Genomic DNA, 16331 nt, shown 5'->3' on the forward strand with positions numbered 1-16331 from the left:
AGGCAAGAGTGTATTCTTTTCCTGAAACACTTTTTTTTCTGATTATAAAAGTAATACAGGGCTATTGTAATCCATTGGAAAATAATGGAAACATTTTTGTCGTTGCATTTTAGTTAAAGGAATCCTTATGTTTACTCTGCCCCCTGATTATCTAGAAGAGTTAAAGGTTAGAGAGAATAATCACAAATCAGGATCACAAGTAATCCCCAATAAAACTTACTATCCCAACCCTCAGAGATAACCACTAATAAAATTCTGGTTTAACATTTGCAATTATTTTATTCTAAACGTAAGTAAGCTCTCCCCAATAGAATCAGGATCGCATAGAATTTGATATTCTAGTTTTCGCAATTCACATCTCATACCATAATATGCTTAAATGGTTTAATCTTATTTCTCTTAATAAATTAACCCACACTTTTATGTAAACATATTAAGGTGAATATTTACTTTTTGTATTGATATCAGTTTTGTCTTTCTTACCTTGTTATAGTTGGCTTCTCCCCATCCTTTTCATTCTCTTCAAACCTCATCAGCGCTTTCTCAATGAATTGTTATTAGCAACAAATTGTGTATTATCCTTATTTTTCTGTGCTGTCATACAACTCTATACTATTAAGTACGCATATATTCATATATGTGGGGCCAGCCTTCATTATGTAAGAACTGAATAATCTTTTGCAGTTTTTTTAATTTGACTTTTTTTTTCTTAACAATACCTGGCAGAAATCAAACTATGTATAATTTTAATTGGTCTCTAATCCACCCTTTGGATGCACTATCATTTCTTTAACCAGTCCCTTATTGCTCTGCACTTAGGTTATCTCCAGTAATGAACATACGATTTTCACAGCATCAGTAATCATATCCTTTGGATAGATTAGTATCAGTAGAAATGGTATCTCTATGGATAGAGTATAAACGATTGTGTTTTATTTTTGTGAAAATAATAAAGGCACATAATTTTTAAAAAAATATGACTAAAACATTTTTGATGCAAAACATTGGTCTCCTGTCCCATCCCACCATACTCTCTGGTTTTGTTCTCCTTGAGCAATTATTTTATTTCTTTAAGCTAATTCTACTGCTCTTACCTGCATAATGTGCTTATACTGCAATTTTGGAACTATTACTTTAAAATATTATCTATCAGTTCCTCTTATGTGACGTAGAATTTGGTTCATTTACACCTCCTTTATCTTCCCAACATCAGATTTTCATTTAGTAAAAATCAGAGTTGACATTATTATGATCATATAAATATTATATACTACAGCATCAAGTATTTTTTCTATGATATGATTTTGGGAGAAAAACTTTTTGCTTTTCCTGGACTTAATATGACAGTTTTTTTTTTTTGAATGTAAAACATTTAATTTAAAAATGTTGACACTACAGTATATAAAATAGCTATTATAAATGCACATAGAGTATTCTATAGCTGCCAGGTTTACTTTTTTTTTTTTTTTAATAAGGAAACTGTAAGTTACACTGTGGTTAAGACTTGTATCTTCACCCTTGAAAAAGCCCACATTCTATCACAGTGATGTATGGTCAGACTTAACAGCCCCAATTGTTAAACACTTGGATCAAGTCATAACCAGTTTTATTGCAAAAGGACCCTGTACACATTTATCAATTCTAGTACCTTAATAGCTACCCAACAAGTCATTAACATACAGAAACATGCATCATGAGAAGCAAGAAATATCACCCATCCCTTCTGCATATTAGCAAGTTGTCACTCCTGAGCAACAGTGCTCACATCACTGAGGTCTGTGAACAGTCAGTCACTTTTCGCATTCATCCTGAGTGAAAGATGGAATGACTTAAGTACAAATGCAACATATTATAAACAATTTCTTACAAAAAAACTCACAAATTAAACCAAAGTATTTTACAGAATTTTCTACAAAACACCATAAAAACTGCCTTCACTTAAGCTCTCTCTCCCCGTATCCGCCGAGCCAACTGGATGTCTTTGGGCATGATGGTGACTCTCTTAGCGTGGATGGCACACAGATTACTATCTTCAAATAAACCCACCAGGTACGCTTCACTAGCCTCCTGAAGCGCACCAATGGCGGCACTCTGGAACCTCAAAGTCGGTTTTGAAATCCTGGGCGATCTCCCTCACCAACCTCTGGAAAGGCAGCTTCCGGATCAGAAGCTCGGTGGATTTCTGGTAACGACGGATTTCTCGAAGCGCAACGGTCCCGGGTCTGTAGCGATGAGGTTTTTTCACCCCGCCGGTAGAGGGGGCGCTTTTCCTGGCCGCTTTAGTGGCCAGCTGTTTGCGGGGCGCTTTGCCACCCGTGGACTTACGAGCAGTCTGCTTGGTTCGGGCCATTTTCTTTCACCCAATGCCTAAGTTTTACGCCGCTTCTCTGACAGCCGCGCCGCTCCCGCTGCCCAATGAAGAGCCGCAGTCGCAAAAATAACGGAAGAAGCTCCTGCGACTAACGAACAAACCACTCTGGGCTCAATATGACAGTTTTTTACTTGCACAGATATCTTTAATATTTTATTATTAATGTCCTAGGTCTATCCCTTTTCCCATATGTTCATATATATAAAATAATCTGTGACTTCCATTACTTTTTCAGACACTTCCCTCCTGAAAGCTCCATCTTTCTGTTTTAAACTAGAGTGGTCTCTATTATTTTAAGATTTTCTTTTTCTTTCTCTCTCTCTTTGTTTCATTTTTATTCATCATTTATTTTCTTTTTTTGCTTAAGTGCACCCTCCAATGATTTTCTAGTAAAGGAAAAATTAAAGAAAAGCTTTTTTGTGTGTTTCACGCCTAAAAATATTCTTATCCTGCCTCCACACTTAATTACTAGTTGGAAATGTAAGGTGTAGTCTCATATTTATTTTTAAATACATCATACCTGGCATGTAAATGATTTATAGCAAGTATCTATGGTGACTAATGAGTTACAAAACTTGAAACTTGCAAGGAATTTGAGATTCTAAGTTTGGATAGAAAAATCTTTAAGATCCCTCGGATATCTGTCTATCTATCTATCTATCTGTCTTTCCATCTATCTACCTTTATAGATGCCAGTTCTATTTGTATAGAGATTCTCTGTGTGTTAAATATTAGAATTCTAGATTATGAATTTTTTCTCAAAATTTGGAAGGCATTACTTCATCATCTGTCATCCTTTTATTTTTTCCCTTCTCTTGAGAGGTTGGTAATATTCTGCTTCTTATTACTCTCCAGAGGTCCCAATTTTCTCTTGAAAGCTTTATTCTCACTTTTTTCCAGAATCCTTAATTCTGTGACATGCTTTATTTCCCCCCATTAAATTGCTGGATGAGTCTCTTTTAATTTGGAAATGCATACTTTCAATTCCTTGCAGGTATTTTTTCATTTAAAAATTATTTAAAACTTTAATTTCTCTTTACATTTGTTCTGGAAATGCTATTAGTTGGATGTAATTCTTCCTGGGTTTATTCTTTAAGACACATCTTTTCATGTGTATGTTAAACGTTTTTGTTGTTGTTTTGCTTTCTGAAAATGTTTCTTCACTTTCTTCTTTATCTCTTCTAACTTAATTTTAGTTTCATATTTTTAATAACTAAGGGTTATTTCTTATTGTTGTTTCTATCTCATTCTTGATAATAGAGATGATAATTCTCATTTAACTGCACTTGCTTCTTTTTGTTTGTTTGTTTGTTTTTTTTTTTGGTATATTTTCTCTGCCTCACTCCACACCAATTTCCCTTCCCTTGTTAATTTATTTGGTTTCTATTTTACCTTGGGAATTTTCCACAATGATGGGTCATTACCGGCAGTTTCCATTTGAGTAAGACACAGAGAGTTCTATGTACATGGGCAGAATTTGTCAACTGATAGGGCTCTGGGTGGACTGGTCAAGCATCCCAGTGGCCATTCCATGAGATAATATCTCTGTGTCAGTATCTAGAATCTTTTTCCTGGGGTGGTTCAGATTTTTCCAGAGAAGCTGTTTTCTGCCTGGGACAACACACCTTTGGTTTCTAGAATTCTGTAAGCAGAGGTGAAAATTTCCTAGAGAGTCTTACCATTTCACTTCTTAATGGTAATTTAACTTCTTCCCTCACTCCCACCACCGTAATGTTTAACTCACCACCTCACATCTACCACCTTCTACTGTTTGGGTGTTCACAGTATCAGAACCTATTCCTTAGGATTTTATTTGAAGATTACCATTCCATATGTTGCCCAGATGAAATAGAAGGAGACCTTTGGTTTTTGCAGTTTCATACACAGTTTTTCAACCAATCATATTGTATTGAACCATGTACATCTGTGGTACCTGGTATCTACAAGTCCTGAGAGGCAAACCAACCACCACTGCTGTTATTACCCACCAAAGTAGTTTCTGTTGCACAAATGTAGTTACCTCTTATCCATCCCATTCTTCCAAAAATATTATTGTATTAATTTCATGAATAATGAGTTTCCCTTTTTTATTTGCCCTTATTGCCCTTGTTATTTGTATACTATTTTCATTTATAAACATGAGTTTTACACATTTCAAGCTTAATGTGAATTTCTGTTCATTTTTATAAATAATTCAAGATGCTTCATTTAGACTGATAGATTGCTTTCCAGAAAAGATATGTACTACCAGCAGCGAACGGGAGCGCTGATGTCTCCAGCCTCATGCCAAAACTCACAACACAGAATAAAACCAAACAAACGTTTTGGCCAAAATTAAATACTGTGTTCTAATTCACATTTTCTGCCTTTTTAATGTATGTGAATAACCAGCTTACTGGTTATTTATATTACTCCTTTTATCTTTTGATTTTTAATACTCTGCCTATTTACCTCAAACTACTTTGATTACTTGTATTATTGGTTTACAAAAACTCTTTATATATTAAGGATGTAAATCCTTTTTCTTACTATTGATCACTTACTTTTTGAGAAATATTAACTTGCTTTTCTTCTGCTTGATTCCTAATATGTATGTGTTCAATAGCTGCTCTTTATCATTAAGATATATTTTTAATGTTCCTCTCCACAGGCAGATCCTTGCAGCAGCCAAAAGAGCTGACCAAGTAGGCCATTTCCTTTGGGTGGGATCAGACAGCTGGGGATCCAAAATAAACCCACTGCACCAGCATGAAGATATTGCAGAAGGAGCCATCACCATTCAGCCCAAGCGAGCAACTGTGGAAGGTATGAGTTCTGTCAGTAGCGTGATACTCTAAGAGAATGGTGGGTGCTGTGTAGGGTGGCTAAAGCGTGTGTCTCTTTGTGTGTTGGGTTTTTTACATAATTTATGCAGGATAGTTTCAAACCTGCAGCCATGAAATACAAGTGAGGCCCTATATCTGGTCTGTTCTTTTAGTTGATAGTCTTCTTTTGAAAATATCATGTTATTTTCATAATAATATACCAATTAGCATATATCCCTTGTTTTATTATGCTACAAGAGCTTTCTGAGAGATCATTACCCTTAATAAGAAGTGAAATAATAACACAATAAAAGTGTATATAAGCGAGCTGCATTTTCTAAGAAAGTATTTTGCCTTTGTAATTTATCTATTACTTCCGTAGCAGGATAACTATAGGGATTCTTTTCCCCCATTACCTCTTGAGGTCTCTTCTAACCCCCAAGATCATACAGCATATGATCCAGCTAAGGCACCAACATCACCTTGCCTTCCTGAGGCTCTTTTGTTCTTGCTTTCTTTTTCTCTTTCTCTTACCTTCTGAAATTGCTGCCCCTTTTCTTTTTCTTTGCCTTCCTTGCTGCTGCAAAGATTCTTCGAGAGGTAGAAGGAGGAGAGGGCGTTTATTGGCATCTTTCTGATCTAACGAAAGTTGCTGATTACAATTTATGTTCTCCTTTAATTTGAATAGTTATTGCTAAAAGAAGACACTGTAAAGAAAAGCAACGCCTCCGCTGGTATCCTGCTTTGTCTTCCTTTTCGGATGGGCCAGGTCTCCAAAGAGTCCATAAAACATGCTTTGCACGTTAAAAAGAACTCCATCCTCTCAGTCACAAAGCATCAAATATTTGCCTTTCTTTCTATTCTGTCTCTACTCCAATCTAAGTAATTATTCTCCCCAGAATGCTGCATGATCTATCTATCTTTTTAAACAAGCCAGGTTGTGGTTCTGTCACTGTTTCCTTTCTATGTTATCTCAGGGAGATAAAGATCCCATGAGTCACCCATGTGTTCACTGAGAGGCTTTGAATTAATTTCATTCCCAAATATATGTCCGGAGAAGATTGCCTGTCTTCCTACCCAACCCAGTACATCTGCAGATGAGCAACAAGAATAAAAGCCATTTTAACTGTTTCCACTCCTTTTCACTAAGAACTTAACTATCTACTGTGTGCTTTGCTCTGTGCTGAGTTGGAAAAATAAGAAGAGGACAAAAGTCCCATCCTCAAAGCATACAGAGCTCGGTAAATGTATCAGAAAATAGTTGATGACTGTGTAACATGAGAAATACTGTAAGCACAGTGTGGAATAGATGGATAGACGGTGTGGGGTAAGATAAAATGCAAGCTTGTCTAGGGTGGTGATGCCGTGGTTGCGGAAAGAGGCCTGAGAGGAGGTAAAACAGGAAGTGATGCACTAAAGCTCATCAGGCAACAGGAAGAAACTCCTGTACTCCGCACCCAGGAGGTGGGAGCCGAGGAGGGAAGGAGCAGCGCCTACTGGGGTAACTTTAAATACTGCCTTCTGCAGCCCAGTCCTGCATTGTAGCCATCCTTAAATCCTTCCAGTTCTTTTTTTCTTTACATTTTGTTGTTAACATCTTTATAATTGCTTTACAATGGTGTGTTAGTTTCTGCTGTACAACAAAGTGAATCAGCTATACACATACAAGTATCCCCATATCCCCTCCTTGTTGCGTCTCCCTCCCTCCCACCCTCCCTATCCCACCCCTCTACGTGGTCACAAAGTACCAAGCTGATCTCCCTGTGCTATGCGGCTGCTTCCCACTAGCTATCTGTTTTACACTTGGTAGTGTATGTATGTCCATGCCAGTCTCTCACTTTGTCCCAGATTACCCTTCCCCCTCCCCGTGTCCTCAAGTCCATTCTCTCTGTTTGCATCTTTATTCCTGTCCTGCCCCTATATTCTTCAGAACCTTTTTTTTTTTTACATTCCATATATATGTGTTAGCTTATGGTATTTGTTTTTCTCTTTGTGACTTACTTCGCTCTGTATGACAGAGTCCATCCACCTCACTACAAATAACTCAATTTCATTTCTTTTTATGGCTGAGTAATATTCCATTGTATATATGTGCCACATCTTCTTTATCCATTCATCTGTCAATGGACACTTAGGTTGCTTCCATGTCCTGGCTATTGTAAATAGAGCTTCAATGAACATTTTGGTACATGACTCTTTTTGAATTATGGTTTTCTCAGGGTATATGCCCAGTAGTGGGATTGCTGGGTCTTATGGTAGTTCTATTTTTAGTTTTTTAAGGAACCTCCATACTGTTCTCCATAGTGGCTGTATCAATTTACATTCCCACAGACACTGAAAGAGGGTTCCCTTTTCTCCACACCCTCTCCAGCATTTATTGTTTGTAGATTTTTTGATGATGGCCATTCAGACTGGAGTGAGGTGATACCTCACAGTAGTTTTGATTTGCACTTCTCTAATGATTAGTGATGTTGAGCATTCTTTCATGTGTTTGTTGGCAATCTGTATATCTCCTTTGGAGAAATGTCTATTTAGATCTTCTGCCCATTTTTGGATTGGGTTATTTGTTTTTTTTTGATATTGAGCTGCATGAGCTGCTTGTAAATTTTGGAGATTAATCCTTTGTCAGTTGCTTCATTTACAAATATTTTCTTCCATACTGAGGGCTGTCTTTTCATCTTGTTTATGTTTTCCTCTGCTGTGCAAAAGCTTTTAAGTTACATTAGGTCACATTTGTTTACATTGTTTTTATTTCCATTTCTCTAGGAGGTGGGTCAAAACGGATCTTGCTGTGATTTATTTCATAGAGTATTCTGCCTATGTTTTCCGCTAAGAGTTTTATAGTGTCTGGGCTCACATTTAGGTCTTTAATCCATTTTGAGTTTATTTTTGTGTATGGTGTTAGGGAGTGTTCTAATTTCATTCTTTTACATGTAGCTGTCCAGTTTTCCCAGCACCACTTTTTGAAGAGGTTATCTTTTCTCCATTGTATATTCTTGCCTCTTTTATGAAATATAAGGTGACATGTACATGGGTTTCTCTCTGGGCTTTCTATCCTGTTCCAATGATCTGTAGTTCTGTTTTTGTGCCAGTACCATACTATCTTGATTACTGTAGCTTTGTAGTATAATCTGAAGTCCGGGAGCCTGTTTCCTCCAGCTCTGTTTTTCTTTCTCAAGATTGCTTTGACTATTAGGGGTCTTTTGTGTTTCCATATTATATATTGTGAATTTTTTTGTTCTAGTTCTGTGAAAAATGCCAGTGGTAGTTTGATAGGGATTGCATGGAATCTGTAGATTGCTTTGGGTAGTAGAATCACTTTCACACTGCTGACTCTTCCAGTCCAAGAACATGGTATATCTCTCCATCTGTTTGTATCATCTTTAGTTTCTTTCATCAGTGTCCTGTAGTTTTCTGCATACAGGTCTTTTGTCTATATAGGTAGGTTTATTCTTAGGTATTTTATTCTTTTTGTTGAAATGGTAAATGGAAGTGTTGCCTTAATTTCTCTTTCAGACTTTTCATTATTAGTGTATAGGAATGCAAGAGATTTCTGTGCATTCATTTTGTATCCTGCTACTTTACCAAATTCATTGATTGGCTCTAGTAGTTTTCTGGTAGCATCTTTAGGACTCTCTATGTATAGTATCATGTCATCTGCAAACAGTGACAGCTTTACTTCTTCTTTTCGGATTTGGATTCCTTTTATTTCTTTTTCTTCTCTGACTGCTGTGGCTAAAACTTCCAAGCTATCTTGAATAATAGTGCTGAGAGTGGACAACCTTGTCATGTTCCTGATCTTAGAGGAAATGCTTTCAGTTTTTCACCATTGAGAACGATGTTGGCTGTGGTTTGTCCTATGTGGCCTTTATTATGTTGAGGTAAGTCCCTCTATGCCTACTTTCTAGAGGGTTTTTATCATAAATGTGTGTTGAATTTTGTCAGAAAATTTTTCTGCATCTATTGAAATGATCATATGATTTTTCTCCTTCAATTTTGTTAATATGGTGTTTATCATTGATTGATTTGCATATATTGAAGTATCCTTGCATTCCTGGGATAAACTCCACTTGGTCATGGTGTATGATCCTTTTAATGTGCTGTTAGACTTTGTTTGCTAGTATTTTGTTGAGGATTTTTGCATCTATGTTCATCAGTGATATTGGCCTGTAGTTTTCTATTTCTGTGACATCTTTGTCTGGTTTTGGTATCAGGGTGATTGTGGCCTCATAGAATGAGTTTGGGAGTGTTCCCCCCTCTGCTATATTTTGGAAGAGTTTGAGAAGGATAGGTGTTAGCTCTTCTCTAAATTTTTGATAGAATTCACCTGTTAAGCCATCTGGTCCTGGGCTTTTGTTTGTTGGAAGATTTTTAATCACAGTTTTAATTTCAGTGCTTGTGATTGGTCTGTTTATATCTTCTGTTTCTTCCTGGTTCATTCTCAGAAGGTTGTGCTTTTCTGAGAATTTGTCCATATCTTCCAGGTTGTCCATTTTATTGGCATATAGTTGCTTGTAGTAATCTCTCATGATCATTTGTATTTCTGCAGTGTCAGTTGTTACTTCTCCTTTTTCATTTCTAATTCTATTGATTTGAGTCTTTTCCTTTTTTTTTTGATGAGCCTTGCTAATGGTTTATCAATTTTGTTTATCTTCTCAAAGAACCAGCTTTTAGTTTTATTGATCTTTGCTGTTGTTTCCTTCATTTCTTTAAACTTATTTCTGATCTGATCTTTATGATTTCTTTCGTTCTGCTATCTTTGCAGATTTTTTTGTTCTTCTTTTTCTTATTGCTTTAAGTGTAAGGTTAGGTTGTTTATTTGAGATGTTTCTTGTTTCTTGAGGTAGGATTGTCTTGCTATAAACTTCCCTCTTAGAACTGCTTTTGCTGCATCCCATAGGCTTTGGGTCATCATGTTTTCATTGTCATTTGTTTCTAGGTATTTTTTTATTTCCTCTTTGATTTCTTCAGTTATCTCTTGGTTATTTAGTAGTTATTGTTTAGCGTCCTTGTGTTTGTATTTTTTGCACATTTTTTCCTGCAGTTGATATCTTGTCTCATAGTGTGGTTGGAAAACATACTTGATACGATTTCAATTTTCTTAAATTTACCAAGGCTTGATTTGTTACCCAAGATATGATCTATCCTGCAGAATGTTCCATGAGCACTTGAGAAGAAAGCTTATTCTGTTGTTTTTGGATGGAAAGTCCTATAAATATCAGTAAAGTCCATCTTGTTTAATGTGTCATTTAAAGCTTGTGTTTCCTTATTTATTTTCATTTTGGTTGCTCCGTCCATTGGTGAAAATGGGGTGTTAAAGTCCTCTACTATGATTGTGTTACTGTCGATTTCCCCTTTTATTTGCCTTATTTATTGAAGTGCTCCTATATTGGGTGCATAAATATTTACAATTGTTGTATCTTCTTCTTGGATTGTTCCCTTGATCATTGTATAGTGTCCTTATTTGTCTCTTGTAATAGTCTTTATTTTAAAGTCTATTTTGTCTGATATGAGAATTGCTACTCCAGCTTTCTTTTGATTTCCATCTTTTTCCATCCCCTCACCTTCAGTCTGTATGTGTCCCTAGGTCTGAAATGGGTCTCTTGTAGACAGCATATATATGGGTCTTGTTTTTGTATCCATTCAGCCAGTGTATGTCTTTTGGTTGGAGCATTTAATCCATTTACATTTAAGGTAGTTATCGATATGTATGTTCCTGTTACCGTTTTCTTAATTGTTTTGGGTTTGTTATTGTAGGTCTTTTCCTTCTCTTGTGTTTCTTGCCTAGAGAAGTTCCATTAGCATTTGTTGTAGAGCTGGTTTGATGGTGCTGAATTCTCTTAGCTTTTGCTTGTCTGTAAAGGTTATAATTTCTCTATTGAATCTAAATGAGATTCTTGCTGGGTAGAGTCATCTTGGTTTTAGGTTTTTCCCATTCATCACTTTAAATATGTCCTGCCACTCTCTCCTGCCTTGCATAGTTTCTGCTGAAATATCAGCTGTTAACCTTATGGAGGCTCCCTTGTGTGTTATTTTTTGTTTTTCCCTTGCTGCTTTTAATATTTTTTCTTTATATTTAATTTTTTTTTTTTTTTTGCACAGTACACAGCCCTCTCACTGTTGTGGCCTCTCCCGTTGCAGAGCACAGGCTCCGGACGCGCAGGCTTAGTGGCCGTGGCTCACTGGCCCAGCCACTCCGCGGCATGTGGGATCCTCCCACATCGGGGCATGAACCCGCGTCCCCTGCATCGGGAGGCAGACTCTCAACCACTGCGCCACCAGGGAAGCCCTGTATTTAATTTTTGATAGTTTGACTAATAAGTGTATTGGCATGTTGCTCCTTGGATTTATCCTGTATGGGACTCTCTGCTCTTCCTGGACTTCATTGAGTATTTCCTTTCCCATATTAGGGAAGTTTTCAACTATAATCTCTTCAAATACTTTCTCAGTCCCTTTTTTTCTCTTCTTCTTCTCAGACCCCTATAATTCGAATGTTCGTGCATTTAATGTTGTCCCAGAGGTCTCTGAGACTGTCCTCAATTCTTTTCATTCTGTTCTTTATTCTGCTCTGCTTTAGTTATTTCTACTATTTTATCTTCGAAGTCACTTATCCATTCTTCTGCCTCAGTTATTCTGCTATTGACTCCTTCTAGAGAATGTTTAATTTCATTTATTGTGTTATTCATCATTGTTTGTTTGCTGTTTAGTTCTTCTAGGTCCTTGTTAAACATTTCTTGTATGTTCTCCATTCTATTCCCAAGATTTTGGATCATCTTTACTATCATTACTCTGAGTTCTTTTTCAGGTAGACTGCCTATTTCCTCTTCATTTGTTTGGTCTGGTGGGTTTTCTCTTTGCTCCTTCATCTGCTGTGTGTTTTTCTGTCTTCTCATTTTCCTTAACTTATGGTGTTTGGGGGTCTCCTTTTTATAGGCTGCAGGTTCATAGTTCCCGTTGTTTTTGGTGTCTGCCAAAAGATTGGTTCAGTGGGTTGTGTAGGCTTCCTGGTGGAGGGGACTAGTGCCTGTGTTCTGGTGGATGAGGCTGGATCTTGTTTTCTGGTGGGCAGGACCACATCCATCAGTGTGTTTTGGGGTGTCTGATACCTTATTATGATTTTAGGCAGCCTCTTTGCAAATGGGTGGGTTTGTGTTTCTGTTTTGAGAGTTGTTTGGCATAGGGTGTCCAGCACTGTAGCTTGCTTATCGTTGAGTGGAGCTGGGTCTTAGTGTTGAGATAGAGATCTCTGGGAGATCTTTTGCTGTTTGGTATTATGTGGAGCCGGGAGGTCTCTTGTGGACCAGTGTCCTGAACTCAGGTCTCCCACCTCAGAGGCACAGGCCTGACACCCCGCCCAAGCACCAAGACCCTTTTAGCCACACGGCCAGGTGCATGGGGAGTTTCTTGCCTTTTGGGAAGTCTGAGGTCTTCTGACAGCATTCAGTAGGTGTTCTGTAGGAGTTGTTCCACATGTAGATGTATTTCTGATGTATTTGTGGGGAGGAAGGTGATCTCCACGTCTTACTCCTCTGCCATCTTGAGGGTCTCTCTACATGTTGTTTTTGAAAATGCTCCTGACAGAAGATAGAGATGCAGCCAAAGGTGTTGCGTGTAGTGCCAACTCTCTGGTTCCACGGATTCCCCCTTCCAGTTCTTTAAAAAGTTTCCCATTCATTGGGAAAACTCTTCCCTCTCCTAGAGTAGCAGTCACTGCCCTATTTGCCTGATTAACTCCTTTCTATTCTTTGGGTCTCTGCTTAGATATTAATTTTCCTTAGAAGCCATCTGCAACCATTGCACCCCATCCAGGTCTGGTTAGGGGCTCCTTCTGTTGCTTCTATTGCACCCTACATACTCCATACCATTATGATATCTCTTTACTTGTCTCTATGTGGAAACCTATCCATTATGCATTGTTGTACCACCAGCACCTTGAACTTGGCCTGCATATGGCAGGTGATCAAACGTGTTTTTAAGTGGTTGGATGCCTGGATGGATGGAGGAATTACAGGCAACATAAAGGTGTGGCACAAAATATGGATGATAAGTGGACCAGAGTTGGATCATGAAGGGTCTTAGAAACTACACTTAGGAATTTGTGTTTCAGGCAGCATCTGAGTATCAAAATGAGATGTGATAAGAGAGATTTAGAAAGCTCACTCAGATGACTCTGTGGAGGGGTGAAGTGTAAGATTTGGGTGGGTGTCAAAGCAAAGCAACAGATTACAGGGTCTCTTCTGAGGTCCTCTCTTCCTAAGTGGTAGGTACATCGTAGGCATGTTAGTAACTCCATGGTTTCTACCTCCAGCTTCAAGATATTTTAGGAAATTACTAAGTACTTCAAAAGTTTATAAATTCTTGAAACAAAATACTTCTTCATGTATATATAGGGATACACAAAGTTATTAAATTAGACACAAAAAAGCATCCTGAATCTGCCAAGAAAAATGTGGTCTCAAAAATGGAAGAGAAATGGTATTATGAATGAAAGTACTATTGAAATGTGATGGAACAGCAACTCTTCATGCAAAACTCTCCATTCCTCCCCAGATAGAACATGAGGCTTTTCATGTGACTGTTTAGAAATGGTGTGGTTTCCATCTAGCCATATTGTCTTCTGCATTGATAAAAAGAGCAGCCAAGATTAGTTCACTAATATTTAGGATGAGACCACAGGATTGTGGCTATGCATTTATAGTGCCGCACTCCTAAGGAAGTGAAAAAGGAAATGCATTCCATCGCACTAAGTTTTCTGAACAAAGCTATGAAATATCTCGAATGAAACTACAGAATGTATTCTGTATGAACAATTAAGTTTTCCTCTCCTGTGTTTTTTTTTCCTTTTCTTTTCCTTTTTGGTGGTTGTTCCATACTGGTTTCTACTGGGATGGACATCATCCAAATAGTCATAATACTGCTACATCCCTCTATCTTTGCCTGCGTTGTGCAATGCTGTACCTTGTAATGTAAATAAGAAAAACCCAATCAATAATCAACATGTCTTTTTTCCTTTCGATCGTATTTTGAACACATTTGGCAAACACCTAAATTTTTGGCTTGTCTTCTGTGTATCTGCATGAACAATTAACAACAAATTGCCTTAGGCCAAAGGGCTAGCAAGTGCATTGCCCCTGTGAAAGTCGTATTCATCTTCTTTTAGCCTCTATCTGTATCTATTCTCCATTTGTAGAAAGCAAGTCCTCAGTGTTTGCTAGCCCAGGGGGTCATTTTCCCCCACTTTCAATTAGATGATGATAGGAACCGTGCCCGGGAAAGGTCACCCCTGGCCCTGTTGTCTGCCCAGCATTCACGGGAGATCTCAGAGTGTTTCCAGACTTGGCAGCACTTCTCCAGCTCCTGAGCCAACACTCTTCTATCATTTTTAGTTTTTCTGTATTGTGTGATGAGTCAAGGGACCCCTGGCATTTCCCTCTCTTCTGTTGCCCCATTAACAGGGATCCCCAGTCATTGTCTCCAGCCCTGACCAAGTCCTCAAAGCAAAATGCCCAAATCGCCTTCCATTCTTTGCCCTCCAAAATGCTCTACTTCTCTGAGGGTAGGCTGTCCTGGGCATCCTCTGCTTATAGCCAGCAAGGATCATGGGCCAGGTTCTTTTCATCTCTGACATAATCATTAACATTAGGGAGCGAGCATAATGAAGGGTGGATTTTCAAAGCCGACTCTAATGGTTCTGACTATTGGTGATGATTTTCAAATGGGTCTGGATCTATAGCACAGTTTGGTTCCTGAATTAAATCTGTGATATGTGTAAGAAAAGACAAAAAGCACTCTGGACCTGGCATGAAAAAATTGGTTATTTCATGCATTTTCTAGCTCAAGATAGAAACAGTTTCTTTATTTTTTCTTAAAACCAGAGATCAAAGCTTTGAAAAACGGAACTAAAATGTTTTTGGCTCCAATTTAGATATACCCTACTTCAGTCTTCCTTGATTACCTGGAATGTTCCACACATATCATAAAGTTTTGTTAGGGGAATGAGAGAAAATGCCAAGAAATGAAATATTGCCTTAAACCACAATATTATTTCTAAGCAATGCTATAATTAATAAAAGACCTGTAACCTTGTTTAATGAAAGAGCAGTGAGACTATTCCATGTTCAGTGTTATGACAGTTTTTTTCATTGAATCTGTCATAAATGTTTGTAAGCTCTAGCAAGGTATCAGCCACTGATCTAAACACTGAGCTATAGCGAGTGACAATGCAGATCACACCCCTGCTCTCCTGGAGTTAACCTCCTAATATGGAGTTGACAAGTGATAAAGAAGAGTATAAATAAGAAAATACCACATTGGGATAATTACTATCAAGTGTATTTCCTTAAGGACCAACTTGTAAATTACTGAGATACAAATGGAAAAGAAAGAAGAAGAGAGACAAGGCAACTAGCATACCATGCAGGTTAAAAAAAAAAAAAAGAAATTTGGAGGATCTGTAGGAATGTCAGGAGCTCAAACCTCTTGAACCTGTTCTGGACTCCTGGCACATATTCATATCAGATCCTTACGCTGCATAAAATACCCAAGGTTTCCCATTTCACTGTTTCTGACCGATCTGGAAAATACTGGTGTTTTTGTGGTTGATCAAATCATTAATGTTTTTAAAGACTTCCTTCTTTTTCCAGAGTTAGTCTATGCTGAGAAACCAAACTCAATGCTCCCGCAGTCCAAAAGGTGTCACATACCCCCTTTATGACAAACACAAATCATACTCATGGGCAGCAAGCCCCACTGGAATCTGATCCTTCAGGACAGTGCCTAAGACCCATGGCTTCCCTGGGATTATCCATCTTTTTTTTTTTTCTGAAACTTTGGCATTTACTAATGTAGCCCTAGCATGTAGTAAGTCCTAAAAAAACAAATTTATCATTTTTGTCTGTTATATCTGAATCTATCTATAATACCTGAACATGCAAAAGACTGCATATTTGTATGAATTTGAAGTTTCTTAGGATGGCAGAAATATTCATCCAAAATGGCTTTTCTCTTTGACTTTGTATTCTAAGATATTTAGTCAAAAAGGTCTCCACTTCAGGATTTGACCAGAAATTTCAAAGGTATCTTTATACACTTTTCTATTTGCTTCCCTTAAGAGTATCTCTTGCCTTCTTTGTTCATCTTGCCTTTTCTTTCAGATT

At 37.6% G+C, this 16331-nt stretch overlaps 1 protein-coding gene and 1 pseudogene across 1 annotated transcript in view; one reads left to right on the top strand and one right to left on the bottom strand.

The window, feature by feature from the left end:
* The window catches only part of GRM7 (glutamate metabotropic receptor 7), a 776446-nt gene that overhangs the window by 404612 nt on the left and 355503 nt on the right, over positions 1–16331 (top strand). Inside the window, exon 4 of the mRNA XM_060109566.1 lies at positions 5022–5176. Within this exon, the coding sequence (XP_059965549.1) occupies positions 5022–5176 (155 nt within the window). The remainder of the gene's footprint in view (positions 1–5021; positions 5177–16331) is intronic.
* LOC132497026 (histone H3.3A-like) lies at positions 1590–2464 on the bottom strand (annotated as a pseudogene).

This window comes from Mesoplodon densirostris, chromosome 10 (genome assembly GCF_025265405.1).
Source record: "Mesoplodon densirostris isolate mMesDen1 chromosome 10, mMesDen1 primary haplotype, whole genome shotgun sequence".
Classification (NCBI taxonomy): domain Eukaryota; kingdom Metazoa; phylum Chordata; class Mammalia; order Artiodactyla; family Ziphiidae; genus Mesoplodon; species Mesoplodon densirostris.